Genomic DNA, 27,465 nt, shown 5'->3' with positions numbered 1-27,465 from the left:
CCAAGTTAATTACTTCTGTGACTTTGCACATGCTTTTTCTTTGTCCTAGAATGCCTTCTGTTCATATCTTTGTCATCCTTCAAGACTCAGCCCAAGTGTTGCTTCCTCTGAGGCCTTCCCCACCAGTCTTAGGTCATAGCCACCTAGGGATATGTACTTACCTAGTAAACACTTCCCCCACTACATTGGATGCCTCGAGGATTGGGTCCCAGCCTTTTATACCTTTTTGTCCCAGGTGCCTAGTGTAGAGCTTAGCAAATGGTGGTTTCTCATGAGTAAATGTTTCAAAGAATGAATTGGCCCACGCAAGCACATCGCTTCACCTAACTGACACAAATCTGCTACTTTTTATGGTAATTATTAAAGTTCTGTGACTCAGCTAGTCAGTATCAATAATTGAACGCCCATTGTATATTAAATTTGAAAAAAGGAATAGTCTCTAATTTTTGCACAACACATTGCTAGAAATAGCATAATAAAACTGATTTTCCCCATAGGAAAAATAATATCATTTGGAGTTCTTCCTAAGCCAGAATATGGTATTAGATATTTCATAGATCTGACCAACAATTTATTAAAGCAAAGGTATGATATAAACCTCTAATATAAAGTAGAAAAAAAGAGCTACTCAGATTTCATCAAGTGGACATAATGTTTAGCGCCTGTGACAATTATGCAAAGGACTTCAGTGTCTTCAGAGACCTGCTTTTACCATAGGACACCTATGATGTAGGGAAGGTTTCTCGTAGGTCACTCACTGAGCTTAGAACTTTATAAACATTTTCTCATTTAATCCTCACAATAGCCCTATGAAGTATGTTTTCTTCCCCTCATTTTATAGATGAAGAGATTATGGCTTTATATGCCAAGGTCATAAATGTGACATAAATGTAATTTGTTAATTGAAATACGTATTGAACATGTAATGAGTAGGACTTTTTTTATATAGTAAACGTTTTCTGTGTTTAACAGCTGAGTCAACAATAAGATTTTATGGATTTTTCTACCTTAGCAAAGTCCTAAAAAATAAATAAGCAGATCTCTTAGTTGCATGTATTGAATTATACACAGGTGTTAAGGATAGTACAGTCTAATGGAAAAGACAGAGTAATGGAAATAGATTTGGGGATCATCTAGTCCTTCTTCCTTCTGTGAAAAGAAATTCTTTTAATATCCTTTCTAGAATGTTTAATTGTATAAAGTCTTATAAATAACTTAAGAAAAATGATTCCAAGGGCCTTGATATTGAGTGTGTCCTTCACAAGTAGTTAGGAAATTCTAAAAGAAATGAGTTTGGCTTATCTTAAGCTTATTTTTTAAAAAGCTATTTGACCCAAATGAGATGAGCCAAAGCACTTGGCCTGAACACAGCATCGTTTCTTTCTCAGCTCCTAGACAGCGGTGGCAGCTTCACGCTGGAACTGCAGGAGGACGAGCTGTTCACACTCACCACGCTCACCGCCGGCAGCAAAGGCAGTTACCTGCTGCCTCCGAAGTCCCAGCCCTTTCCCTGTGTCTATAAGGATGACTTCAATGTCGGTAAGTTTTTGTACTAAAGCGTAACTTGGTTTCCAATTTCAGCAGTAGTGGATAGATTTCTGCCTGTCAAACCGGTGCCTGATGGAGTGGTTGTGAGAACTACATTAATTTAGCTCTAAATCTCTACGTGGTAAACGGGAACTAGTTTTTGTGTTACTTCAAGATAAATCGCAACTTGAGGGTCCTGTAAGTTTCAGTGCCAGAAAAAGTGTAGAGGTTATTGTTGGAATGAAAGTTATACAGATCTTACTCAACTTACGGTGGGGTTAGGTCCTGATAAACCCATCGTAAATTGAAAATATCATAGGTCAAAAAATACCAAACCTCATCACTCAGTCTAGCCTACCTTACATGTGCTCAGAAAACTTACGAGAGCCTGCAGTTGGGCAAAATCATCTAACACGAAGCCTAATAAGGTGTGGCATATGTCGTGTTGTTTATTGAAGACTGTACTGAAAGTGAAAAGCAAAGTGGTTGTCTGGGTACAGAATGGTTCCGAGTGTATCTTGTTCACCCTCGTGATTGCATGGCTGATGGAGGTGTGGCTCACTGTAGCTTGCTGCCACTACCCGGCATCACAGGAGGGCATCCTGATCAAAATTCAGAAGTTGAGGTACAGTTTCTGCTGAATGCATACTGCTTTCGTACCTCTGAGAAGCTGAAAACTTGGTAAGTCAGGGCCGTTAAGCACCTTGCCTGGGGAACCGACTGAGCTAGAATCCGAACCCAGGTCTGCTTATTTCAGAACTCATGATCTTTCCTCTTAAGCAGTTGCATGGATTAAGTATGTAAAGTCTGTAGGTCAAACTGATCACATTGATACTTAATAAAGATGATGTAAAAGTCAATAGTTCTTTAGTAACCTAAACCCTAAACTTTGACTATTTATAAGTATCATTTACTTATTTAAAACTTTTGAAAAGTATATCAAAATGTACCAGAAAATATCAGAGAGGAGAGATTCTGTAAGATTTGATACTAAACAAAGAATTTATTGTGCTCTGAACAGATTACCCATTTTTTAGTGAAGCTCCGAATTTTGCTGATCAGACTGGTGTATTTGAATACTTTATGAATATTGAAGACCCTGGAGAGCATCGCTTCACACTGCGCCAGGTTCTCAATCAAAGGCCCATTACTTGGGCTGCTGATGCATTCAGCACCATCAGTATTATAGGAGATTACAAATGGTATGTAAAATTGACATCCTTATGTAGATCTGGCTGAAATAACCTTGTAATGTTGTCGGGTACATTCTGAAGCCAGGACTTTTCAACAGTTCTCCTGTCCAAGAACCTAATAGGTTTGTTATAATTGTTGAATATCACGGTGGCCATAAACCAGCCAATTGTTTTATTGCCTAAGTGTCCTTCCCTCAGATTTGCCCAATTTAATAGTAATTGTTGCAGGATCAGATTGATTTTAATATAAAAATTGAGGACTTTTGGACCCAGTGATAATTTAAAATTTATTTATAAGCAGACTTTGTGATTTGCATGTTGTTTTTAAGTTTTTGTTTTTGCTGGAGAGTTGATTTGTTGAAATGGTGTTGCCACCTGCTGGATTCATACTTGAATTACATTGTTTTAGCTTTTGTGGAAAATCTATTTACCGGGTGACAGTAGAGGGCAACAGTAAAAAGCAAATCAGCTTTTAGTTGGCTAGAGAATTCCGCTCTTTTATTTAGGCATTTGATAAAGAGAGAAGATGTATTTATTCTTCACTCAAAATATAATGGCCAAAGCAAAACTGAGAAGCCAGTTCTGGAATTCCAATGTACTGACTAATTATAACTGTTTTAGGTGTTTCTTTTCTATTTTTTCTTTTAACTAGTATAATGCTACCGTGAAACATAAAACACAAGCATTTCAGGCTTAGTGATAGTAACTATTAATGTCAAGTCACCAAATAGCCATATCTGTAGCTTGGAAATTGGGCAGGGAAGGGAAGATAATTTGGAAAAGAGCTTTGATTGTTTATCTGTAGAATGCTGCAGAAAGTCTCTATCCTTTCTGTATTGCCTTACTCCCTGTTATAAATCCCAATTCTAGTCTCAAGCTCAGATAGTAAGTCTTAAGAAACTCCTATCCAGAGTTTCTAGAACCCTTACAGCTCCTTGGAGAGTTATTGGGGGTAAAGAATTCTTGCCTAATTTAGAATAACTTCAATGGCTTATCTTCTTATACAACATGTTATCCAAACATCTCTGTACCAGACACTTTATCTGGACATTCTGGCCATGTCAGCGGGGTTTGTGATTTCGTCATTTATTACTAATGGTCTTACAGTAAGACAGGTGGCTGCATTTAATTATCTAAGGGATGGTCCCTGTTATTTTGGTCACCGGTCTGGAAGCCAGCCACCATAGAAAACCTTTACGTTTCCGTGACAACCCATATCCCCCACGCTCATGAACACTACATAGGGCTCTCTCTGAACCCCAAATCTATTGTTTCTGGCTGGGACTCCAGAAAGACTGGGAGACTCTTTCATTGTAGTAGAGAGATGATGTAGAGCACCATCTACAGATTAAACAAAACTCTTCGTACCTTTGAAGGTTTTGCAGTATTTAAATAGCAATACTCAATCTTTACTATTGCAGTGTGTAAGGAGGTGAAGAGGAGGATGGGGGAAAGTGGGGAGAGAAGGAAGGAGTGACATATTCTGAAAGAAAAAGAACCAGGAAATGGCAATTATGCATGTCAAGAAAGGACTATTTTTGTCTTTTTTTAAGCCCTGCTTTCTTCATGTTCTTTCACTGCTCAAGAATATGCAGTGGGGCTTCCCTGGTGGCGCAGTGGTTGAGAGTCCACCTGCTGATGCGGGGGACGCGGGTTCGTGCCCCGGTCCGGGAAGATCCCACATGTGGCGGAGCGGCTAGGCCCGTGAGCCATGGCCGCTGAGCCTGCGCATCCGGAGCCTGTGCTCCGCAACGGGAGAGGCCACAGCAGTGAGAGGCCCGCGTACCGCAAAAAAAAAAAAAGTATGCAGTGACTCTTTCCTGCTACTGAACCAGATCTGCACTTCTATGCCTGACTTCCAAGATCTTTTAAAATTTGGTCTCATCCTATTTATTTTGTGTTATTTCCCATTATCCTATCCTGGATTCAAGGGAGCCAGATCTGTTTAGAGATGTACACACATCCCATGTTCATTTCTGTTCTCTGGCTGTGATGCCCATTTATTGCAGGGAAAGGAGGGAATGAAAACTGGGTAACACTAAACACTGGTATGAGCTTCCCATAGCTACCTTTTGGCAAAGGTAGCATCCTCTTTACCTTATAGACTGGGAAACTGAGGCTTCGGGGTGAGATTTGTTCAAGATCCCATACTTTTAAATTCCAGAACCAGGGCAAGAGGCCAGGTCTGTTTGGTGCTGTAGCCCATGCTCTTGGACTATACCTCACAGCCTTGTTTTAATCATTGTCTTCTTCCTGAGAGGAGGAAAGGGAAAGTTAGTAAGTTAGTGGAGTTTATCCATAGTGCTGTCCTAGTAAATCGGCTCTATGTGCGCACAGTGCCATCAGTTCTTAGAACTGTGTTTAGGACAGACCTTCTTTCATATTTAGATTTAGTTAAGTATCAGCACAGTAATTTGACTATAAATGGTAGGCTTTACCAAAGCTGTTAAAGACTTCCATCTTGTTAGTAAGCTTTGGTTGGGATCTGAGGACAATCACAAAATTATCTTTCGCTGCACAGACCTGAATTCTGCATCCTTTTGATCAAATTTGCTTAATTATGTTGGCTGGTTTTTGTTCTCTCAGCACTTCCAAGAGATTATGGCTGTGGAAGACTAAACCAAACTTTTATTCTATTTTATTCATTATCTGTAAAATTGCCTGTAAGTTGTGACGCAAGAATCACTTATTCTGGACTGTAATGTATAAAAGGAAAACGTTTGATCTTCTCTCACTCTAACTCTAAATAGAATAAGTTTTTGGTGCTGACAGGATCTGTAGCACTTTCAAACTTCTGATGAGCCAGCAGGGAGGTAGGGGATGTAAGGAACAAGGCTGATCCTTGGTGGTTTCATGCTGGTGATAATCTACAGAGAGAAAAACTCCCTCTGCTGTGGGAGGACATACAAGAGAGACTGAGCTTTAGTTACTTGGCATTTGATTTTCCCGTAAAGTAGCCCAGCTTTGATTAAATGATTAAATGTCGATTTTCCTGATTGTTGTGTGCCTGCTGTAGGCGCTTCTTTTTTATGTTTTCCTTTACAAAGTAAAATTTCACTGTGCAAAATTCACTGACAGGAAACTCTGAGAAATGTAAAAGTCACATAATTCTGGATCCAATTTCTCCCCATTTCCAAAATGTATTTCTTGGCATTCTTAGTTTTATTTTAGGTAAATTGCTTGCTTTATTACATGACTGTGTGCAAGTTTTCTAATTCTTTTCCATTTGCACTTAGAATTTGAGTGGGAGGGGAATTATTTTCAGAGGTCGTATTGGATTGGGGTGGTTATATCATTGCAGAAGGAATCCAGTAGCATTTGTAAAAGGAAGCCTTGAGGAGATCTCATTGTTAAAGCTCTGGTAGTTCCTGGTTGGCTGAACCTTTCTCGTCCTTTGATCTCCTGTCAGTGATACCAAAACCAGGGTTTTACTGCCTCTGCACAGACTTAGGTACTCTGTAGGGGAAAACGGTCCTCCAAGTGAGATTCCTGGACCAGAAGCATCAGCATCACCTGGCAATTTGTTAGACATGCACACTCAAGGGGCCCACCCTAGACCTACTGAATCGGACCCTGAGGGGTGGGGCCTGCAGACTGAACTGAATAAGCCCTCCAGGGTGATTTCAATACTGCTCAAGTGTGAAAAGCCCTACTGTAGAGTCGACATAGAGTTGACTGTGTCTTGTTAGGGTTAAATGTAAAAATTAGCCTCAAAGCAGCTTTTGTTCTCCCAGAGGTTCCTAGCAGCCTCCACTGCTTCCCTTTGCTGATGGAAATGTAATAAACCTTTTTGTTCAGAATGATGTGGAAACTTATCTTTTACGTAGTCCTAGAAAAAATGGCTTCTCCTTATATTCTTAGAATGAGAAGTTATTTTATTGTAGAAAGACAGGAAATATATTCTTAAGAAGCTTGAAAACAGTAAATATTATCTTCCAACAGTAAGTCATTAAAAGAGGCAATGAAATGACTTGACTTCCGTCATGTAAAACTTGAAACCATCATCAATGAAGCCCATCCCTGGTATAAGTGTGGACTTAGCAAATCACATACCTTGATTAGAAGTTTGGAAGCATGTGACTGTGAAAAGAGCCATTTGTGCTACATTTGAAATGACATAATTAAAAGCACTAACACTTTGATTTTGCAGGTCCAATTTGACTATAAAGTGTGATGTGTACCTAGAGACCCCTGAGAAGGGAGGTGTGTTCATTGCTGGAAGAGTGAATAAAGGTGGCATTTTGATTAGAAGTGCCAGGGGAGTTTTCTTCTGGATTTTTGCAAATGGAACCTACAGAGTTACAGGTGATCTAGGTAAGTGGCTTCTTCTATAGCACATGGTTACTGTATGATATGTTGCTGTATCTGTCTGTTACTTATGGGAGTAATGAAGGAGCTTTATACCTCATCGTGTTCGAACATCTAATTGAGAAGAGATTCAACACGTGTAAGCAAACGCCAAACGATTCAAAATTATAGTGTTAATTAGTACAGACAGAGGCAGCTCAGTGCAAGAGAAAATTGTGCAAAGCTTATCGGCTATTGTAGAGTTGAGCTAGGCTGTCAGAGTAGGATTACCAGAGATTGGGGTGTGGTGCTAGTAGTAGGGAGAGAATACTCAGGAAACACTATAACTAAAAGCAAGACTATAAGAATGTTGCTGGTGTGCTTATGGAAATACAAAAGGAAGGATTGATTTGTTTAAGACGGAGAATTCCTATTTCCTAATTTAGTCAATAATTTGAAAACAGCTGGACTTTTCTCATTCATCTTAACAGTCCTTGTCTTATGTAGAATAGTATTTTATCCAGAATAGGTGCTTAGAATCCGTTCAAGTTGAATCCCATCCACTTCACTTTGGTTTGGGTACACACCGCTCTGTTGAAACTAGACCTTATTGGTGGTGACTCTTCTTGATTCATAGTCTCTTGACTTTCGTCCTGCATTAATAAAAAATCTTCTCCCCTACAGTTTGTTCCCCTATGCCTCTTCCTAAGGTGAAAAGGGCTCCAATAATAAAATAAAAATTAAAGAGGGAGTGGGTAATGAGGACATTAGAATAGGAATTGCATAATCATAGCATGACTGATCTGGAAGGTACCTTGCATTTTCCAATCCAAAAGAGTGCCAGAGAGGTTAATTGCTTTACCCAAGGTCTCAAAATGAGGTAGTGGCAGAATTGGAACTAGGGATTTAAATCTCTGACTTCAGTCCCCACTGCTCTGTGTCTTAAACTGCCCACTGGACATCTCATCCTGGCTTTCTCTCAGGCATTCAAATATAATACGTTCAAAAACTAGATTATTATTTTCTCTCTAATTCTCAGCGAGTGCTATTACCATGTAGCCAGGTACGCTAGCTGGAAATCTTATGGTAGGTTTTGACTCTTCCTCCTTATCCTCCATATTCAGTCCAATCAGGTGTACATGCAGACCTGAACTATACACGCTAATGCGTCATTGTACCGTGCTTGGTTTGTAAGTTTATTTTGCTCGTTCTCTTGTGAGCTCACATATGGCTCAGAGTAGGATCTCTGTGCATGCTGGATGGATGCCTGAATGAAGGATGTTTTGTTTTAAATCAATTGTAGGTATGGAAATGTCGATCTTTATTAAGGCTGACTTTACTACATACAAATGCGCCTAAGAACCCCCACTGAGTTATGGGATTCTGTGATTTAGATTCTAAAAATACATCAACTGGGATAATCTCTTTGTGTTACAGCTGGATGGATCATATATACTTCAGGACATGCTGACGTTACAGCAAAAAAATGGTATACACTCACTTTAACTATTAATGTAAGTATTGCTGATCAGAATGCCTGAGGTAAAAATATTCTTTTCTTGTGCTTTTCTAACGTTTTCTGTTATCAAAGGGGGAAAGTACAATAAATAGTGGAAAATAGGCAGAGAGTCTGCCGTGATACCAGCAAACCACCAGTCCCTGGGATGATACCGTGTGTCTGGGTAAACGCACCTGAGGACCATCAGCAGCTGACTTTATCACCCCCAGTATTTTGTTTTGTTTTGTTTTTGTTTTTTAAACTCAGGAGTAATTGGCAGAATCAATAATTGAACTATTTTTTTTTAAAGTTTTCTTAAACCAAGATTCTTATTGGAGCTAATAGGTATAAGCAAAGTCACATAAATTTATTTTTTGATGGTTAAGAATGATTTGGTTTTCAGCTCTAAGCACACTTTTTTAGAAGTTAGTTTCCATGACTCTTTGTCAGAGATGATACCAGATTGACGGTAGTATCATGGAAATCTAAAAATATTTGTCAAAATTATTGGTTGATCATGAGTTTTTGATTGACCTGCTTCCACGGGATGCTGTGTAGAGAAATTCTTCTGTATAATATACTGCTCTCTGCCAAGACAGTCCTGTCATAATTTTCTTCAGGTTACAATAGAGATAAAAAATGGAATTCAAATAACTTTTTGAACTTGTTCTCTTCTCTTACTCAACCACCAAAAGTGACAGTACTAATTTTTCTGGCAGTAACAATATTTACTGAAAATCCAGTTTGGGTGTGACACAGTTTATATAACTAAAACCACACTTGATGGGCGTAACCTCGTTCCTAGTTCTTCCCTTTTGCAGTGAACTGAGGCAGTAAGGGCTGGCTTACCTGCAGATAGAGGGGAGGCATCTTTTATGTGCCTTTGGTGTGAGGTGGTTCCTGCTGGAACAAATAACAGTACACATGTGCTGTTATTTGTTTAGGCAGATACTAGGTCTTGGAATTGGATTTTAAATTTTAACAGATCCTGCCCCTATTGCTAGCCAAACTACATCAATTTTTATAGCAGTTATAATAATATTTGATATTACTGATTTTAAAGATTTTTTTCAAATTAATAGACATGAATTTTATTTCCTTGATAATTAGGGAGGTTGCACATCTTACTATGTTTATTGGCTGTTTGTGTTTTTTCTTCTCTGAAGTTACCCATTCACACTCTTTCCTCATTTTCCTATTGTGTTGTCTTTTTCTGATGGATTTGTATGAATTTATTATATATTCTGGGTAGTAACTCGTCTGTTGTATGTGTCACAGATATTTGCTTCTATTCTGTCATATGTATTTCAATTTGCTTATGGTATATTTCGTGAATAGAAGTTTTAAACTTTGCTACTGTCATATATTTCACTTTTTTTCATTGCTTTTATGTTTTATTTAAGAAGGGCTTCCCCTTTCTCAACGTCAGGAACATTTTTTCCCCAAAACCAAACAAAGTTTAGGATTTTTTTAAATGTTTAAGTCTTTAATCCATCTGGAATGTATTTGTGGTTCATAAGGAGAAGAGCCCAACATAATTTTTTAAAAACAAGTGGATAGCCGTCATATTTAGTACATAGACTGTCCTTTTGCCCATGATTTAAAAGCCATGTTTTCGACATAACAAATCATCATGTGTACATAGGCTTATTTCTGAGCTTTTTTTCTGTTTAATTGCTTTGTTTGTTATTATCCAATATCCCACCTTAAATTGTGTTTACTTTCTGTAGTAAAGAAATCTTTGGTTACATGGTTTACTTCCTTCAGAGTTCCTTCCTGACCACCTTCTATAAGATAGCACCCCGTCTCACTCTCTGCCCCTCTTCTCTTCCTTAATTTTTCACTGAAGCTCTCGTTAACCTCCTGACATCTTACATGTTCTATTGATCGCTGTGTGTTTGTCCTGCTCCATTCACTAAAACCAAGCTCGTTTAATGACGGGCGTCTGTTTTATTCATTGCCGGCTCTCTGGCACCTAGAAAAGTGCCTGGTGCACACACAGTCAGAGCAAGAACCCTTGTAGAATGAATGAGTGGATATCCGGTGAGGCAAGTTCCTCATTATTTCTTTTTAAAAATTACCTTTGCTATTTCAATAGTATATTTACTCTTCTATTTGAATTTTAAAAACATCTTTTCAATTTCATGAAAAATGCTACTAGTATTACTCTGAATTTATACATCAATTTGGGCAAAAATAATATATTCTTTTAGAATAATGTGTTTCCAGGGACTTCCCTGGCGGTCCAGTGGTTAAGACTTCGCCTTCCAATGTTGGGGGTATGGGTTCGATCCCTGTTTGGGAAGCTGGGATCCCATATGCCTTGTGGCCAAAAGGCCAAAACACATGATAGAAACAACATTGTAACAAATTCAGTAAAGACTTTTTTTTCTAAAAAAAAGAATAGTGTGTTTCCCCATTCAAGAACATGGTAACAAGAACATGCTGCATCTCACCATTTATAAGATCTCCCACTGTGTCCTTCAGTTTTATTTCTGTAGTTCTTCCACATTACTTGAAGGGCTTATTTTTAGTAATTTTATGAACTTTTTGAAATTTTGAATAGGATTTAAAAAGGTAAATTTCCTTAATTTTATTAGATATTTTGCATACATCTTTAAAAAAAGGGCTTATCGAAAACACCTGCCTCCTTCCTCACTGCTGTTCCTGCCACCTCACCCCATTCTGTGTTCTGCTCCTCTGACACAGCCACTTTGAACTATTTCAGCTGTTTTCTTCTGATATGTCTTTTATATAATGTGATTTACTACTTTTAGAAGTTAGCTCCAGTCTTGCTGCTGGGATGGGCGGGGATATTGCTGACTTACACCTGCTCCACCCCTTACCCCATTATTTCTTGTTCCACCAACTCTGGGCACATAATCCAGAGCGGTCTCTGAGGCACCCACCATCACATCAACCTGTTTCAGTTCTTCACAGGCCACTTATCTCCTAGGTATCATGTGTGTTTGTGTGTCTCCTTCTACTAGAATGTAAGCTGTATAAGAGGAGGGACCTTGTTTTTCTTGTTCGTCCTAAACTCCCAGTGACTTAAGCAACATTTGACATATAAATATTGGTCGCATACATGAAAAACAAAACAAAACAACATCTTTTATGATGTTCATTTTCCAAATTACTGCTAATATGAGGATTTTATGATTTTGAAATTGGCCATTTTTGAATTCTTCTCGGCACACATCAGATGCTTTGTCTTCGCGCTGTTGCGTGGGGGCTAGAATGATAAACTTTGAAGTCCAGTAATAGCCACTTGCAGATACTTTATGTTGCTCTGCTTCTGTTTTACCATCATAACCTCATGAAGACACACCCTTATGTAGATTGAATGGTATCATATATAAATATATATATATGAAGTGGTGAGCACTTTAATGAGTCAAGTTAATATTCTTAGGAGTAGGTGTGTTAGGAACCAGACAGGTCAGCATTCATATTTCCTTACTGATATATGCTGAGACTTCCAGCAAGTTATTTCACGTTTTTGAGCCTCTGTTTCCTCATCTGTAAAATGGAGGTAGGCTCTGTGGGTTGTTTTAGAGTTCTTTGTTTTTCATTCGACACGTTTTTATTAAGCATCTGTTACATGCACTGTTCTAAGTACTGGGGATACAGCAGTGAACAAGACAGAGGAGGTTCCAGCTCTCTCAGAGCCTGTATTCTTCTAGGACAGGGATTATTAAACTTTTTTTTTCTTTAAAGAGCCAAAGAGTAAATATTTTAGGTCTTGTGAGCCCTTTGGTCTACATTGCAGTTGTTCAGCTCTGCTTTTGTAGTGAGAAAGGAGCCGTAGACTATAGGTAGATGAATGGGGGTGCCTGTGTGCCAATAACATTTAATTTATAAAAATAGGTGGCTGGCCTGTGGGCCACGGTTGGCTCACTCCTGCTCCAAATAAACAAATAAATAAAATTATGAGGGAAAAATGAGATAATGAGTTAAAGTAGCTTCCCTGCCAGATTCTCTAGATAGAGAGGTCAGGGAAGGCCTCTTGAAGTGGGTGACGTTTGAGGTGAGAGCTGAGTGGTGGGAAGAGAGCAGTCTGAGCACAGGACACTGCTGTGATTGGCCTTGTGTGACGAGCTGCCAGAGGATAGGTTGGCTGACACCTGGGGGGCGAGGGGCAGGGGGAGGATGAGCTTTAGTGCTGAATATAATTTGTGTACATAAGCTCCTTGGCTCAGTGTTAATATTCACTATCCCCTATGTGGCAGAAGATGTTCAGGAAGCACTTCCAGAGCTGAAGGTAGCTGTGCAGGTGTGTAGTAGCAGAAATGTATGCGGCTCTGAACGTGGAGTTGCGCAACTCAAATTCAAGTCCTAGCGTTGCTGGCAAATCTGTGACTTTGATTTTTAGTCTCATTAAGTCACCGTGTCTCCATGCATAAAATAAAATAAGTAAATGAAGGCCCATTCCAGTATAATTTTATGACTTAAGAGCAGATTTTATTTTGATCCTTGGCCTAGTGCTTTGGATCTTTTGCTCTTCACTCTTTGAAATTAGCTAGTTTTAAATGTAGCTGGAATGAGTGTGCTGTGGATATATTCTCATAAGCACGCTGTAATAATGATAATAAGAGCTGTGTGCCAGCCACTTAGCTAAGTAGGAATGGCAGCTGTCTGAGGAGGACATTATTTTTATCTTTCTCTGTCAGTGACTAGGAAGTTGTTCCTGTGGATATTTCTCTCCTTCCATCCACTCAACCCCCCACCTCTCCCCAGTCATCAGTTTAACTGATGGTTACTGTTTTTCTAACTTAAGTGTAGGCTCTTGATATAACTTTGAAGTGGTATTCTGTACATGAGGATAAAGCAATAAAACGAAGGTTGATTACTCCTCTCCCAGCTGGGCTGAGGCTCCTTAATGAAGACCTCAAATGAACATTTTGAGGGACTTCCCTGCTGGCGCAATGTTTAAGACTCTGCGCCCCCAGCGCAGGGGGCCTGGCTTCGATCCCTGGTCAGGGAACTGGATCCCACATGCATGCCGCAACTAAGAGTTCGCATGCCACAACTAAGGAGCTGGCGAGCTGCAACTAAGGAGCAGGTGAGCCGCAACTAACACCTGGTGCAACCAAATGAATGAATGAATGAATGAATAAATAAATAAATAAGAAAAGCCTTTAAAATAAATAAATAAATAAAACATTTTGACCCCAGCAGTCCTGTCTGAAGAGCTGGTGGCTGTAAGCTGTCAGTACAATGCATGTACATGCCACTACGTGTAAATGACAAATGGTTTTTTATTTTAGTGAACTTTTATCTACAATTTTATCGTAATGTTATGAAAAGTGTTACATTTCTGCAAGTTTGACAGCATTTTGGTGGAGTACAAGGAAATACTGAGGTATTCTTGTACCTTGGAAACTGTTTATATAGATAGATAAGAATTTCCTTTGAAAAAATTTTTTCTGTATTTCAAACTTTTGCTCAAACTTGTGGAGTCATTTTGCTGTGGTAAATCTTAAGTGAGAAGGATACTTGTTGCACTAAGTAGGTTGGCCATCCATTAAGAAACAGATTTCAGAGGATCAGTTTCACGTGTCTTTAAGGGATGTGTTTCTCCCCATTCCAGGGTGGTTTCTCTTCTGGCACGCTGAATGGCAAGCCTCTCTGGAAAAACGTCTCTGTGAACTTCCCGAAGAATGGCTGGGCCGCGATTGGAACTCACTCCTTTGAATTTGCACAGTTTGACAACTTTCGTGTGGAAGCCATACACTAACACCCACAGAGTGCCATAGAACAATCTCTGGATTTTCTTTCTTTTTGGTTTTGGTTCAGAGCCGTTTCTGGTTTTGATGGATCAATATAGGAGCCTTTTGGAAGCTACAAAAAATGGAGAGTAAATGAGGAGAAAAATATATTTTTGCTTGACCATCTTGAAGATTTTTTTTTTTAGAATTCCAAGGAGAAACAGATGAATCTTTAATATAACCTGATACGTCCCGTACATAGGGCACTAGGTACGTTGGTCACATCCTGCAGAGTGGTTTGGGTGTTCAGACCTCGAAGCCTTGTGTTAATGCTGAGGTAGCTCTCGTCGTCTTATTTGCACATGATCATGCAGATGGCAAGGACTTGATCATCACCGTGATGTATCTATTCATGCTGACTGTGTGTCTAGTGAGCTGGTGTCCTCGTCGTGGGTAATGCTGCCGTAACAGGAAGCTGAAGAACACTGGATATACTGCTTTTTTTGTTGTTGTTCGTATTACCTTTATTTCATTTTTATTAAAACAAAATTTTTTAAACGTCTTTATTGGAGTATAATTGCTTTACAATGTTGTGTTTCTGCTTTATAACAAAGTGAATCAGTTATACATATACATATGTTCCCATATCTCTTCCCTCTTGCGTCTCCCTCCTTCCCACCCTCCCTATCCCACCCCTCTAGGTGGTCACAAAGCACCGAGCTGATCTCCCTCTGCTATGCGGCTGCTTCCCACTAGCTATCTGTTTTACATTTGGTAGTGTATATATGTCCGTGCCACTCTCTCACTTTGTCCCAGCTTACCCTTCCCCCTCCCCGTATCCTCAAGTCCATTCTCTAGTAGGTCTGCATCTTTATTCCCGTCTTATCCCTAGGTTCTTCATGACCTTTTTTTTTTTTTTTTTTAGATTCCATATATATGTGTTAGCATACGGTATTTGTTTTTCTCTTTCTGACTTACTTCACTCTGTATGACAAACTCTAGGTCCATCCACCTCACTGCAAATAACTCAATTTCGTTCCTTTTTATGGCTGAGTAATATTCCATTGTATATATGTGCCACATCTTCTTTATCCATTTATCTGTCGATGGACACTTAGGTGGCTTCCATGTCCTGGCTATTGTAAATAGAGCTGCAATGAACATTTTGGTACATGACTCTTTTTGAATTATGGTTTTCACAGGGTATATGCCCAGTAGTGGGATTGCTGAGTGGTATGGTAGTTCTAATTTTAGTTTTTTAAGGAACCTCCATACTGTTCTCCATAGTGGCTGTATCAATTTACATTCCCACCAACAGTGCAAGAGGGTTCCCTTTTCTCCACACCCTCTCCAGCATTTATTGTTTGTAGATTTTTTGATGATAGCCATTCTGAACAGTGTGAGATGATATCTCAATGTAGTTTTGATTTGCATTTCTCTAATGATTAATGATGTTGCGCATCCTTTCATGTGTTTGTTGGCAATCTGTATATCTTCTTTGGAGAAATGTCTATTTAGGTCTTCTGCCCATTTTTGGATTGAGTTGTTTGTGTTTTGGATATTGAGCTGCATGAGCTGCTTGTAAATTTTGGAGATTAATCCTTTATCAGTTGCTTCATTTGCAAATATTTTCTCCCATTCTGAGGGTTGTCTTTTCATCTTGTTTATGGTTTCCTTTGCTGTGCAGAAGCTTTGAAGTTTCATTAGGTCCCATTTGTTTATTTTTGTTTTTATTTCCATTTCTCTAGGAGGTGAGTCAAAAAGGATCTTGCTGTGATTTATGTCATAGAGTGTTCTGCCTGTGTTTTCCTCTAAGAGTTTGATAGTGTCTGGCCTTACATTTGGGTCTTTAATCCATTTTGAGTTTATTTTTGTGTATGGTGTTAGGGAGTGTTCTAATTTCATTCATTTACATGTAGCTGTCCAGTTTTCCCAGCACCACTTATTGAAGAGGCTGTCTTTTCTCCATTGTATATTCTTGCCTCCTTTATCAAAGATAAGGTGACCGTATGTGCGTGGGTTTATCTCTGGGCTTTCTGTCCTGTTCCATTGATCTATATTTCTGTTTTTGTGCTAGTACCATACTGTCTTGATTACTGTAGCTTTGTAGTATAGTCTGAAGTTGGGGAGCCTGATTCTTCCATCTCCGTTTTTCTTTCTCAAGGCTGCTTTGGCTATCCGGGGTCTTTGTGTTTCCATACAAATTGTGAAATTTGGAAATTCTGCTTCTTGAAAACTACTTCAACATGTTATGCTTACACTCTAAAAAGTATTTTTTTCTCTTCCTTTTTAAGATGAGGCTTTTGAATTATAGATATATGGAGTGGGATGATTTGAAGAATGCCCCATTAATAAACTACCTCTAAAGCTATTTCTACAGTAATAAATATTAGCAGATTAATTGGGTTATCTGCATTTTTTAATTCTCTTGGGTCCGACTTTTAGTCTCGTGACCCTTATAACTCTCTGTGATCATTTTCCCAGGTGACTGGAAGGAGGAAGAAAACCCCATATAGCCAATGCTGTGAGTGGGTCCAAAGGTAAAATTGTAGCAATTTTCTTGTGTTTCATTTTATTGTGCCTTTCATTGTCTGTCTTTACTCTGTCCCTATCATTTCCAGTATGTCTGCTTTATTTCTGATGTTCTTGTCTTATTGTGCTGGTTAGGACTTCCAGTACAAGGCAGGGAAGAAGTGATAAGAGCAGATGTCCTCGCCTTATTCCTGATCTTAGGAGAAAAGTGTCTTTTGTCATTGAGTGTGATGTTAACTGTAGAGTTTCTTTTTTGTAGATTCCCTTTATCTAAGGAAAGTTACCTTCTATTTACAGTGTGCTGAGAATTTTATTATGAATAGAGATTTAATTTATTAAATGCTTTTCCTATACCTAATAACATAGTTATATGATTTTTCTCCTTTATTTTATTAAGGTGGTATGTCATATGTTTGATCTTTACGTATTAAAACAACTTTGCATTCCTGAGATATAGCATGACCAACTGGGGTTTATTACCCTGTTTATATAGTAGTGAATTTGATTTCTGGGTATTTGGTTAAGGGTTTTTGGTCCTATATTTATGTGGAATATTGGTCTAGTTTTTTTTTTTTTTTCATATAATGTCCTTGTCTGGTTTTGGTAACAGGATGATGCCTTATAAAATCAGTTGGGAAGCGTTCCCTCCTCTTCTTTATTTTTTGAAAGAGTTTGTGAGTTTCTTAAATCTTAGATGGAATTCATCAGTTGTATTGGTCAGGGTCCAGTCAGGAGGCAGAAGCTACACTAGGAAAAACTTAACGTAAAGAGATACTAACTAGTAATAGGATTAACTACTGAGGAGTAAAGAGACACCTAAAGAACACAGAAATGGCAGCTGTAGAGACCAGCCACTTCCTTGACTGGGGAAAAGTGCTCAAGGAAGGAGCACATTTGGAAGAGGGCTTCCTTGCAAGGCCGGGATTCAGATCTCATTGGAGGTGGTTTGGCTGTGGCACTGTGGATGGCATAGGAGTTTGCTGGGATGGTGAGCACTGGGTCTGGCAAGCAGGAAACTGCCTTCCGGGCTGTATTTGAGACTCATTGGGAAACTGCCTCCCGGGATGCTGCTGAAACTCTCTAGAAAGTTACCTTTTGTGGTGCTGGTGAAACTTTCTGGGAAAGCTCTTGGAGTGTTGGTGAAAAATACTGGAGGGTAAGTACTGGCTGTCCCAGCCCTCACTGGAAGGGGTACATCACAGGGTGTCCCCAGGGCTGCTATTAGCCCCACACCACAGGAGCAGGAAGAAGAAAGCACATGGTCTCAAGGATGAAAGCTCCTTTCCTCTGAATGTCCCTGCGGTACCCTCCTTGCTCTCTGGCAAAAGAGAAGTGTTTACAGGCCGCAGCTCCAGTATCACAAAGCAGGTCAAAGAAGAGGAGTTGGGGCTGAGAATCTCTAACAGAAACAGGGTTCTCCAATTTTTAAATTTCTTATGTCAGTTTTGGCAATTTATGTTTTTCAAGGAGTTTGTCCATTTTATATAAATTGTCTATTGGCATAAACTGGTTTACAGTATTTCCTTTTTATTGTCTGTAAGACATTCCTGATATGGCCACTTTGTGCTTTTTCTCTTTTTATATTTATTAGTATAGTTAGAGTTTTGTAAATTTTATTTATCTTTCAAAGAACCAGATTTTGGTTTCTTAGATATTTTTCCTTAGGTTTCTTTATTTTCTATTTTATTGATTGCTGCTTGTACCTTTGTTATTTATTTTCTTCAGCTTACTTTGGGTTTATTTTCTCTTTTTCTAGCGTCTTAAGATGTCAGCTTAGATTTTTGATCTTCTTTTTCTTAGATATAGGCATTTAATACTAAAATTTTCTCTAACCACTAATGTAACTGGATCTCCCATATTTTGATATGTCATGTTTTTATTTTCATTCAGTTCAAAATGTTTTCTAATTTCCCTTGTGTTTTTTGACCTTTGTGTTAATTAGAAGCGTGGTGGTTAATTTCCAATTATTTGAGGATGTTTTAGATTTCTTTTTTATTATTGATATTTAACTTCATTATGTTAGAGAATATGCTTTGGTCAGAGAATATTCTGTTTGATTTCAATTATTTTAAATATATATCAACTTGTTTTATGACCCAATTTATCTTAGTTGATGTTCCCTTGAAAAAGAATACAGATTCTGCGGTGTATGACTGTAATGTTTTAAAATATTAAGTCATGTTGGTTGATAGTGTTGTTTAAGAAGTCTGTGTCCTTATTGATTTTCTGTCCACTTGTTCTATCAGTTATTGAGAGAGGAGTGTTAAAGTCTCTGAATACAATTGTGTTTTCTATTTCTCCTTTCAGCTCTGACAGTTTGATTCTTTTGGAGCTTTTAGAGCTTTGTCAGGGCAGATCCAGAGTAGCCTTTACTGCAGGTCTGGAGTAGCCCTGTTCTTAAAGTGTGGAATTCTCTGGGAGGTGAATGAGTTCACCACTATACAGCTCCACTATAGTTCAGATCTTGAGGATCTCCCAGCTCTGTGAGAATTTTAATAGCTGTTCAGCTAATAGGTCCTTTGTAACTATTCTCTCCCTGGTGATGCTTTGCCTGGCCCATGGAGAGTCACACTATGAATACATAGCTTAGCCTAGAGCCAAAGATGCAAATGGACCCCTCTGCAGATTTCTGGACCTCATTCTGCGTAGCTTCCTTCTCTCAGGTGCTCTGCACTGCAGATTTCAGGTGTCTCAGCCTCCTTCAACTCTGAACCTTATCTCCACAGCTCTATAAGAGCCCGCCCCCATACTCTGTATTTCCCCTCTGTGTACTGGAATCTGATAAATTCCTCCACATAGAAATAGGAGATCACAGGGCTTGGCTCATTTATTTCCCTTCTTTCAGGGATCACAGTCCTGGGATGTGTTGTCTACTTTCTGAAACAGTTGGTTACAGCGGAAGGACTGGTCCATTTCTAGTTACTATTCTTTCATAGCTGAAAATGGAACTCTCCATTCGTTTAATTTAATATTTAGCCTTCATGGTCTTTTCCAAAATCTTTTAACGCTAATAATATGAACCACGTGTTATTATGACTTGGACGCTGTTTCAGGTGGCAGCTTGATCTTCTTAAGTAGCTTTTAACCCTTTGGGTAAAGAATGTCTCATGCTTCTGCGTTCCCTGTATTGGTGCACAGTATTAATAGGTGCTCAGCAAGGACTTGATTTCTGGTCAGGTTTGATTTGATACACTGTGTTTATATATGGGTACTGGGAACCATGAATTGTATTTATTAAAGCAGACAAACCAAACCTCTAGATGAAAACACTTTGTAAATGGCTAAAGTTACTTCACATACTGTCTTAGCTATTTGGCTGCTAGAACAAAGCACCACACAGTGGGTGGCTTATAAACAACAGACCTTTATTTCTTACAGTTCTGGAGGCTGGGAAGTCCAAGATCCAGGCAACAGCATGACCCCCTTCTGGTGAGGGCTCCCCTTCTGGCTCATAGCAGCCCTTCAGTGAGTCCTCATACAGTGGAAGGGGCTGGGGATCTCTCTGGAGCCCTTTTATGAAAATAATAATCCCTTACCCTCATGACCTAATCACCTCCCAAATGCCCCACATCCCAATACCATCATATTGGGCATTAGGATTTCAACATATGAATTTGGGGGAGACATAAACATTCAGATCATAGCACACACCTAAAAGTCACACTTGGAGGAGCGCCATGATAACAGTATTGAACGTGAGTCCTAAGGTCTGGGTTCAACGCCTGCTCTCTTACTCATTGGCTGATTGAATCCCTTAAGCCTTCTGGACAAGCTGCTGTTCCTATAAGCAAAGAAGCGAGGCTGGTTGCTGAGACTCCTTCCGGCTCTTGCTCTGTAATTCTGTGGCTTGTAAATCTGCGTTTCTTTATTTAATTCAGATTTTGCTTATCTGAAGAGGTAATTTCTTTTCCAGATCAGTATGGTTTGCTATCCATTGTTTCCCATAGAGCGGATGATCGTACAATGCCTTGTACATTTTCACTGCAGCAAAATGCTTCATGGAGTGAAATCATTTTGCAAATGTTATTTTACTTCATTCTAAAGTAATATAGATAAGCTTTGTGGCAGATTCCATTCTTCGAGATATGTGACCTGCTTAGAAAAGACTAGTTTATCATTCTCACAGGACTATTAGTAATATTTCAAACTATCACGGTGTCCAAACATTGTGATAAGTTAGACTAGAGTCAAGCGGTAATCAAGAGGCATGATTTAGAAGCCACAGTTTTGCTCATAGGTGGATTCTTTCTAACACTTGATTTTTCTTTTATCTTGATATTTTTCTTTCACTTGAAAGAAGTACTTGTTTTCTCTGTATGTATGTCAGAAATATTATAATTTGATTTTATTATTCTGAAAATAGCCTTTTGGCTTTACTCTAGGCCATGGGTAACTTGAAACTGTCTTAAAACACGGTCTCCTCCCCCTCCCCTCCCCCATCCTCCCCTCCCCTCCCCTCCCCTCCCCTCCCCCTCCCCTCCCCCTCCCCCTCCCCTCCCCCTCCCCTCCCCCTCCCCTCCCCTCCCCCTCCCCCTCCCCCTCCCCTCCCCCTCCCCTCCCCTCCCCTCCCCTCCCCTCCCCTCCCCTCCCCCTCCCCTCCCCCTCCCCTCCCCTCCCCTCCCCTCCCCTCCCCTCCCCTCCCCTCCCCCTCCCCTCCCCTCCCCCTCCCCTCCCCCTCCCCTTCCCCTCCCCTCCCCTCCCCCTCCCCTCCCCCTCCCCTCCCCTCCCCTCCCCCTCCCCTCCCCTCCCCCTCCCCTCCTCCCCTGCCCCTCCCCTCCTCCTCCTGCCCCTCCCCTCCTCCTCTTCCTCAGCCCACTCCTCCTCCCCTTCTCCCTTCTCTTCCTTCTCCTCCTCCTTCTCCCTCCTTTTCCACCTTCTTTTTCCTTCTTTCTCTCTTCCTCTTTCCTTCCTTCTCCAAAAAAATTGAACTTGATGCTCCATATAATTGATAATTGTTACTCAACTAGAAAAAAATGCAAACACTTTGAGGAATTGTGGGGATTGTTGGGCGAGAAGCTTGAAGTGATTTCATTCCAACAGGATATTTATAATTTTCACATTCACTGAGGGAGGGAAGCATGAAATTCAGTGATTTGAAGATTATACTGGAAAGACAGTTTATTACTTTCTGCATCTGTTTGACAGATTGCACTGTTTAATGTTTTTGAATTGTGTGGTATGTGCTGAACACAATGTGGGGAGTGTTTTTGAACCCGTGTTAAAGATTGATATGCAAGGTGGTACCATGTGCTTGTATGGCTCTTCAGTTTGGGGGACACAGTGGCAACCCTCCCAGGTGGGGTCGCACACTTTCTGGCCCTGAAGGCTCATAAGATTTCTCAGCTGCTTGTGATACTGTCTAACAGGGGTGGGAATATGGTCAGATTGTTTACAAATGGGATTCAGGGTATCTCTACCCTCTTGTCTCTTTCCAGTTGCTCTGGAGACTAGATGTGTGCCTGGCTACTCCTTTTGTGTAACTGGTAACAACCCCAGGATCATTTGAGAATTTCCTGTAAGACTGGGTAAGTTGAAGATCAGTTTCTCAGGTATAGCCTCCCCTGGCCAGTCCAGGCCACAGAGCCTCCCAAAGTCTCTTCCTGCGTACCCTCTGTGACAGATTTACATAAACTGTGATTACCTTTGCAAATAATTAAGGTTTGCAAAGAAAATTACCTAAGATGCTAGAATGTTTAATTTTACGTGTCAACTTGGCTAAGCCATGATATCCAGGTCAAGTATTATTCTAGATGTTTCTGTGAAGGTATTTTTTAGATGAGACAAACATTTAAATGAGTAGATTTTTAGCGAAGCAGATTACCCTCCATAACGTGCCTGAGCCTCATGCAGTCAGCTGAAGGCCTTAATTTAAAAAAAGACTGAACTTCCTTGAAGAAGAGGGAATTCTGCCAGTGGATGGCTTTTGGACTCAAACTGCAACTCTTCCCTGGGTCTCCAAGCCTGCTGGCCTACTCGGCAGATTCTGGACTTGCCAAGCCTTCCCAGTTGTGTGAGCCAGTTCCTTAAAATAGATCTCTCTCTCTAGATGTATACATCCTGGTGGTCCTGTTTCTCTGGAGGACTCTAATACAGATGCCTTTATCATAGAAGTGCATTTTGGCATTCTTTAAATGGAAGTAGATAAAATCTTCCATTTGGAGTACTGCATTACATTTTCTAATAAAAATGTAACTTAAAACCCAAGGGTTTTTGGCTATTTTTTATAGAGGATAGAAGAGTGCATGGGAAACCTTCAATGATCATAAACATTTGTGAATGAAAGTCAAATGAAAAGCCTACAATTAGTCTGTGATGACATTTCCCTCCCCTAGTAGTATAAAGGGTGTAAGAACCATTTACCTAATCCTCTAAAGAGAGTGCATATGGCTTGCTGGCTTATGGTGATGTTTAAGTAAAAAGCTTGCTAAAAAAAATTGACTTTTGAAAATTACTCTTCTGCATGTTTCAGTAGCATTTTTCTTCCCATATATGCTTCTTGTTGACTGCTCTTCCTGAGGGGAAAAAGGGCCTGGCCCTTCCCATTTGAGAAGATGTACTGGAAAGACCAATTGACATGTCATTGACTGGAATTTAGTAACATTCTAGCCAGAGTCACCAGAGAGGCTGGGAATTAAGGTCTTTTAGCTGTGCACGTTGGCACTCCAAATAAAATTGGGTTCAATTGCTCAGGAGAAAGGGAAAGTGAATATTGGGGCCAACAACTACCAGCCTCTGCCACCTGGTGCTTATCTTTGTTAGTGTTATTTAAAATCTCAATCTGTGGAAAAGGATTTTGCCTAGTGGTTTTCAGTACTGCTATATTAAATCTGGCAGACCTGAATCATCATTGTTTTTAGGGAAAAACAAAAGCCACATACACACACTTAAAATTACTGGAAAATGTTGGAGCTGGCAGGGATCTTAGAGTCTGGCACATTATCTTCATTTGGCGGAGGAAGAAACTAAAGCACAGAGATGCAAAGTGACTTAAAAGTTACAATGCACTGCGAAGACTTCTTGGAAGCAGGAAGTTGGTTGTCTCAGCCTGTACCTATACCCACCCCACCCCCAACCCCAAACCCTGTCATTTCAAGTTTAATCAAAGTCACAAAGCTATCCAGCCCTTCAGGGCTGCATTTGTTTCTTTCCATGAAACTTAACTCTCCAAATACCTGCCATCTGGGAATAAGCAAGCCCAAGTAAAAAGCTGCAAATTCTTGCTGTACCGCTCACACTATTTATTTTTAGCAGCGAAAGGATCATTCCCACTCTTAGCATCTTGAAATAATAAAAGCCGGCATCTATTGAGAATTAGTTTGTGAGCTCCATGGAAGCAGGGATCAAGTTTGATTTCCCTCATCACTCTATCCGTGGTGCCTAGCCCAGTCCGTGATGCGTACTACAGAACACAGCAAATAAGTAGCTGTTGGATGAGTGGACGTAGTGTTTACAAGGTGGCAGACACTGTGTTAAGCGCTTTTCATGGGCTATCTCATTCTGTCTTCATAACTATCCCATGAGGTAGGTAATATTTAAAACTAAAATTTGAAAACGTGCCCAAGCATACAAACATAGTGAGTGTTAGGACCCGGACTGCTCTGTCTGACTCCATCCTGAATCACTAGGGAGGCTGGAGGTTTCGGGGTTGCCATTGATTATCATATGAAATGTATAAAACTACTGTTAGATTAAATATGGGGAATTTTTAAAGCCTGACTAGCTGACATGTTATCCAGCACTAGAGATAAGTTACTGAACCTTAAAAAATAATGGAAGAATAAAATAGGAAAAGACTGACCTGCTGGGTTAGCTAAAGATGGCTGGGTATTTGGGGAGGAAAAGAATGAGGTTGAGTGGAGAATAATTATGCAATAAAGTTTCCACCTTATCTTGTTTGAGAGTCCAGGGACTCTCTTCTACATTCCATTTGAAAATGCCATCCTGTGGTGTATCACTTCTAGATCATAGATGAGAGACATTGAAATCTTATTGCCAGGGTTTATTCCCATGACGCTAAACCTTTCAGAGGAAACGGTGCATTTGCACAGACACAGAGGAGAGCAGTGAGCCCCAAGAACTGACTCTGGTTTCTATGCCTCAGGCACTGCTCCTCCGCCTCGTTGGGACAGAATTTTTCTATTTTTGTGTATGGGATTTTTTATTTTCCCCCTGAGGCATTACTAATGCCAGAAGTCTGTGTTAGGTGGTGAGGATGAGATCCTGTTTCTCAGACTCCTACAGCCAGACCTAAGCCATTGTGTCTGGAACAGAATCCCTAAAGCTAATCCACGGGACTGACTTGATCTAGGGCTCAAGTCTTTGAGTGGAGGCGGGTTGGAGACCATGATGCCACATTCCTTTAAAGGTTTTATTTTTTCCCCTCCCTCCATATTTCTAGAGCCTGGTTGTTCTCGACCACGGGTGTACATAGAATCATCTGAGGAGACCTAAAATATGGATGCCCAGGTTCCACCCCCTAAGGGTCTGGTTTAATTAGTTTGGAGAGAGGTCCAGGCACTGGCATTTATTTTAAAAGCGTCCCAGGTGATTCTGATGCGTAGTGGGCGTCGAGCGTCATTCTTGTAGGCTCCTGCCCCAGTGACCATTGTTTTTCTTCGCCTTTCTCCCCTTCCTGCGTCCTGGCTCATGCAGCCTGGGGGCGTCTTCTCATATTGGATGGCATTTGTAAGGACTGTTAAAGACTGTGCATTTGATTGGGGTGGGGAGGACAGGACACGGAAGGCTTCTATGAAATCACAGAGTGAGGTATATATAACAGTGGCCTATTTTTTCTTTTTAATTAAAAATCAATGAATATCCCACATGCCGCGGAGCGGCTGGGCCCGTGAGCCATGGCCGCTGAGCCTGCGCGTCCGGAGCCTGTGCTCCGCAAGGGGAGAGGCCACGACAGTGAGAGGCCCGCGTACCGCAAAAAAAAAAAAAAAAAAAAATTAATGAATAAACCTAAGGAAAGAAATAACTAAAACTAAACAAATGTGAACTAGAAAATTTTTATGGCTTTTCTGTAACCAGTAAATCTGAGCACAGATTATCTTAACACCTGGAAAAAATAGGCTAAATGAATGCTTTTGTAAGAAATGGCCTTCATAAAACTGACTCAAGATGAATTGAAAAGAAAAAAGAAAGCGATCAATTATCATGGAAGAAATTGAGCCATTTGCTGTAAAACATCAGAGAAAAACAGTGTCCGCTTGGATAATTTTAAAATATTGAGGACCAGATGGTTCCAAGGCTGTTTAAAAGTGTTCTAGAACAGGGAAAAAGAAGTAAAGCTTCTGAATTATCTTTCTGAAACAAGCACACCATTGGTATAAAATAATGGGTGAGGGTAGCTCTTAAAAACAGTTAAGGGATATATGTATATGTGTAGCTGATTCACTTTTTTATAAAACAGAAACTAACACACCATTGTAAAGCAATTATACTCCAATAAATATGTTTTTAAAAAAACAAAACAGTTAAGCAATTTAATCTTTCCTAAGAACATTGATATAAAATTCCCAAATAAAGCATAAGCAACTAAAGCATAGCAATGCATAAAAGGTTAGCACCATGGCCTAGAGAGGTTCATTTTAACAAGTCAAAGATGGATCAGTAGGGGAAATCTGCTAAAGTAATTGTCTATTTTGATTCATAAAGAAGAGGGAAAGGTATGGTGATTTCAATAGATGTGGCAAAGGCATTTGATAAAAGTCAATATATATTCTGGATAAACAGAACAGTAAAATAGTAATAGATCATATTAGGGAAATTTCAATAGGTTTTCATTATGCCTGATGGTGAAACACTAGAACCAGTTTTTAAAGTTAGAAATAGATGGGATGCCCACAGCAATAACCACTATGATTTAACAGATGTAACAACAAGTTTAGAGCACCAAGTGAACAATGCTTTCTATGTTCCAGGCAAATCACTGAATTCTCCCAACACCTTGCAAGAGAAATGCTACTATTCACATTTTACTGGTGAGAAAATAAAAGCACAGAGAAGTAACTTGCCCGAAGTCACACTGCCAGGAAGTGATAGAACTAGGACTGGACTTTGTGCCTACATTGCCCCTTTAGGAACAAAATTCTTTTTTTTTTTTTTTTTTTTTTCGGTACGCGGGCCTCTCACTGTTGTAGCCTCTCCCGTTGCGGAGCACAGGCTCCGGACGCGCAGGCTCAGCGGCCATGGCTCACAGGCCCAGCTGCTCCGCGGCATGTGGAATCTTCCCGGACCGGGGCACGAATCCGTGTCCGCTGCATCGGCAGGCAGACTCTCAACCACTGCGCCACCAGGGAAGCCCTAGGAACAAAATTCTTGATAATAGGAGACTTGAATAAATGGAGATTGGAAGATAATTTTGTAAGGATGACATTCCCTCTAAATTTATTAATGAATTAAGCAATTCTCTGATCGTAATTCCAATAAGATTTTCTTCACTTGAAAAAGCAATTCTAAAGTTCCTCTAGAGAAATAGATATTCAAGAATAGCCAGAAAAGATCTGTAAAGAAGTATAATGAGAAAGAACTTCAAGTTGTAGTCATGCAGTGCACGTGATAATGGCCCAAGAATAAACAAATAGGGGATGTAGAACAGGGGCCAGTAATCTAAGACTAGCAGGCCAAATACAGCCATGCCCATCCATTTACATATTATCTATGGCAACTTTCATGGTACAAAGGCAGAGCTGAGTAGTTGCAACAGAGACCA

The 27,465-nt window shown here is 40.0% G+C and overlaps 1 protein-coding gene across 12 annotated transcripts in view; it reads left to right on the top strand.

Annotated features, from left to right (window-relative positions):
* The window catches only part of GALC (galactosylceramidase), a 94,771-nt gene that overhangs the window by 45,286 nt on the left and 22,020 nt on the right, over nucleotides 1-27,465 (top strand). For 6 of the 12 annotated variants that reach the window (XM_022576371.3, XM_022576369.3, XM_022576373.2 and 3 more), the window contains 5 exons: nucleotides 1,389-1,539; nucleotides 2,549-2,729; nucleotides 6,871-7,034; nucleotides 8,445-8,521; nucleotides 14,099-14,778. In XM_022576371.3, the coding sequence (XP_022432079.1) occupies nucleotides 1,389-1,539; nucleotides 2,549-2,729; nucleotides 6,871-7,034; nucleotides 8,445-8,521; nucleotides 14,099-14,245 (720 nt within the window). In that variant the 3' untranslated portion in view covers nucleotides 14,246-14,778. Of the gene's footprint in view, nucleotides 1-1,388; nucleotides 1,540-2,548; nucleotides 2,730-6,870; nucleotides 7,035-8,444; nucleotides 8,522-14,098; nucleotides 14,779-16,700; nucleotides 20,214-22,183; nucleotides 22,274-22,794; nucleotides 23,831-27,465 lie in introns of those variants that run through there. The other 6 variants (XR_002644920.3, XR_016392239.1, XR_002644924.3 and 3 more) reach the window with 4 other exon arrangements.

Source organism: Delphinapterus leucas, chromosome 2 (genome assembly GCF_059928025.1).
Source record: "Delphinapterus leucas isolate spDelLeu-1000000601 "Yukka" chromosome 2, BTC_Dleu_Yukka2, whole genome shotgun sequence".
NCBI lineage: Eukaryota > Metazoa > Chordata > Mammalia > Artiodactyla > Monodontidae > Delphinapterus > Delphinapterus leucas.
The sequence above is the reverse complement of the archived record's forward strand: the minus strand, read 5'-3'. Positions and strand labels throughout refer to the sequence as shown.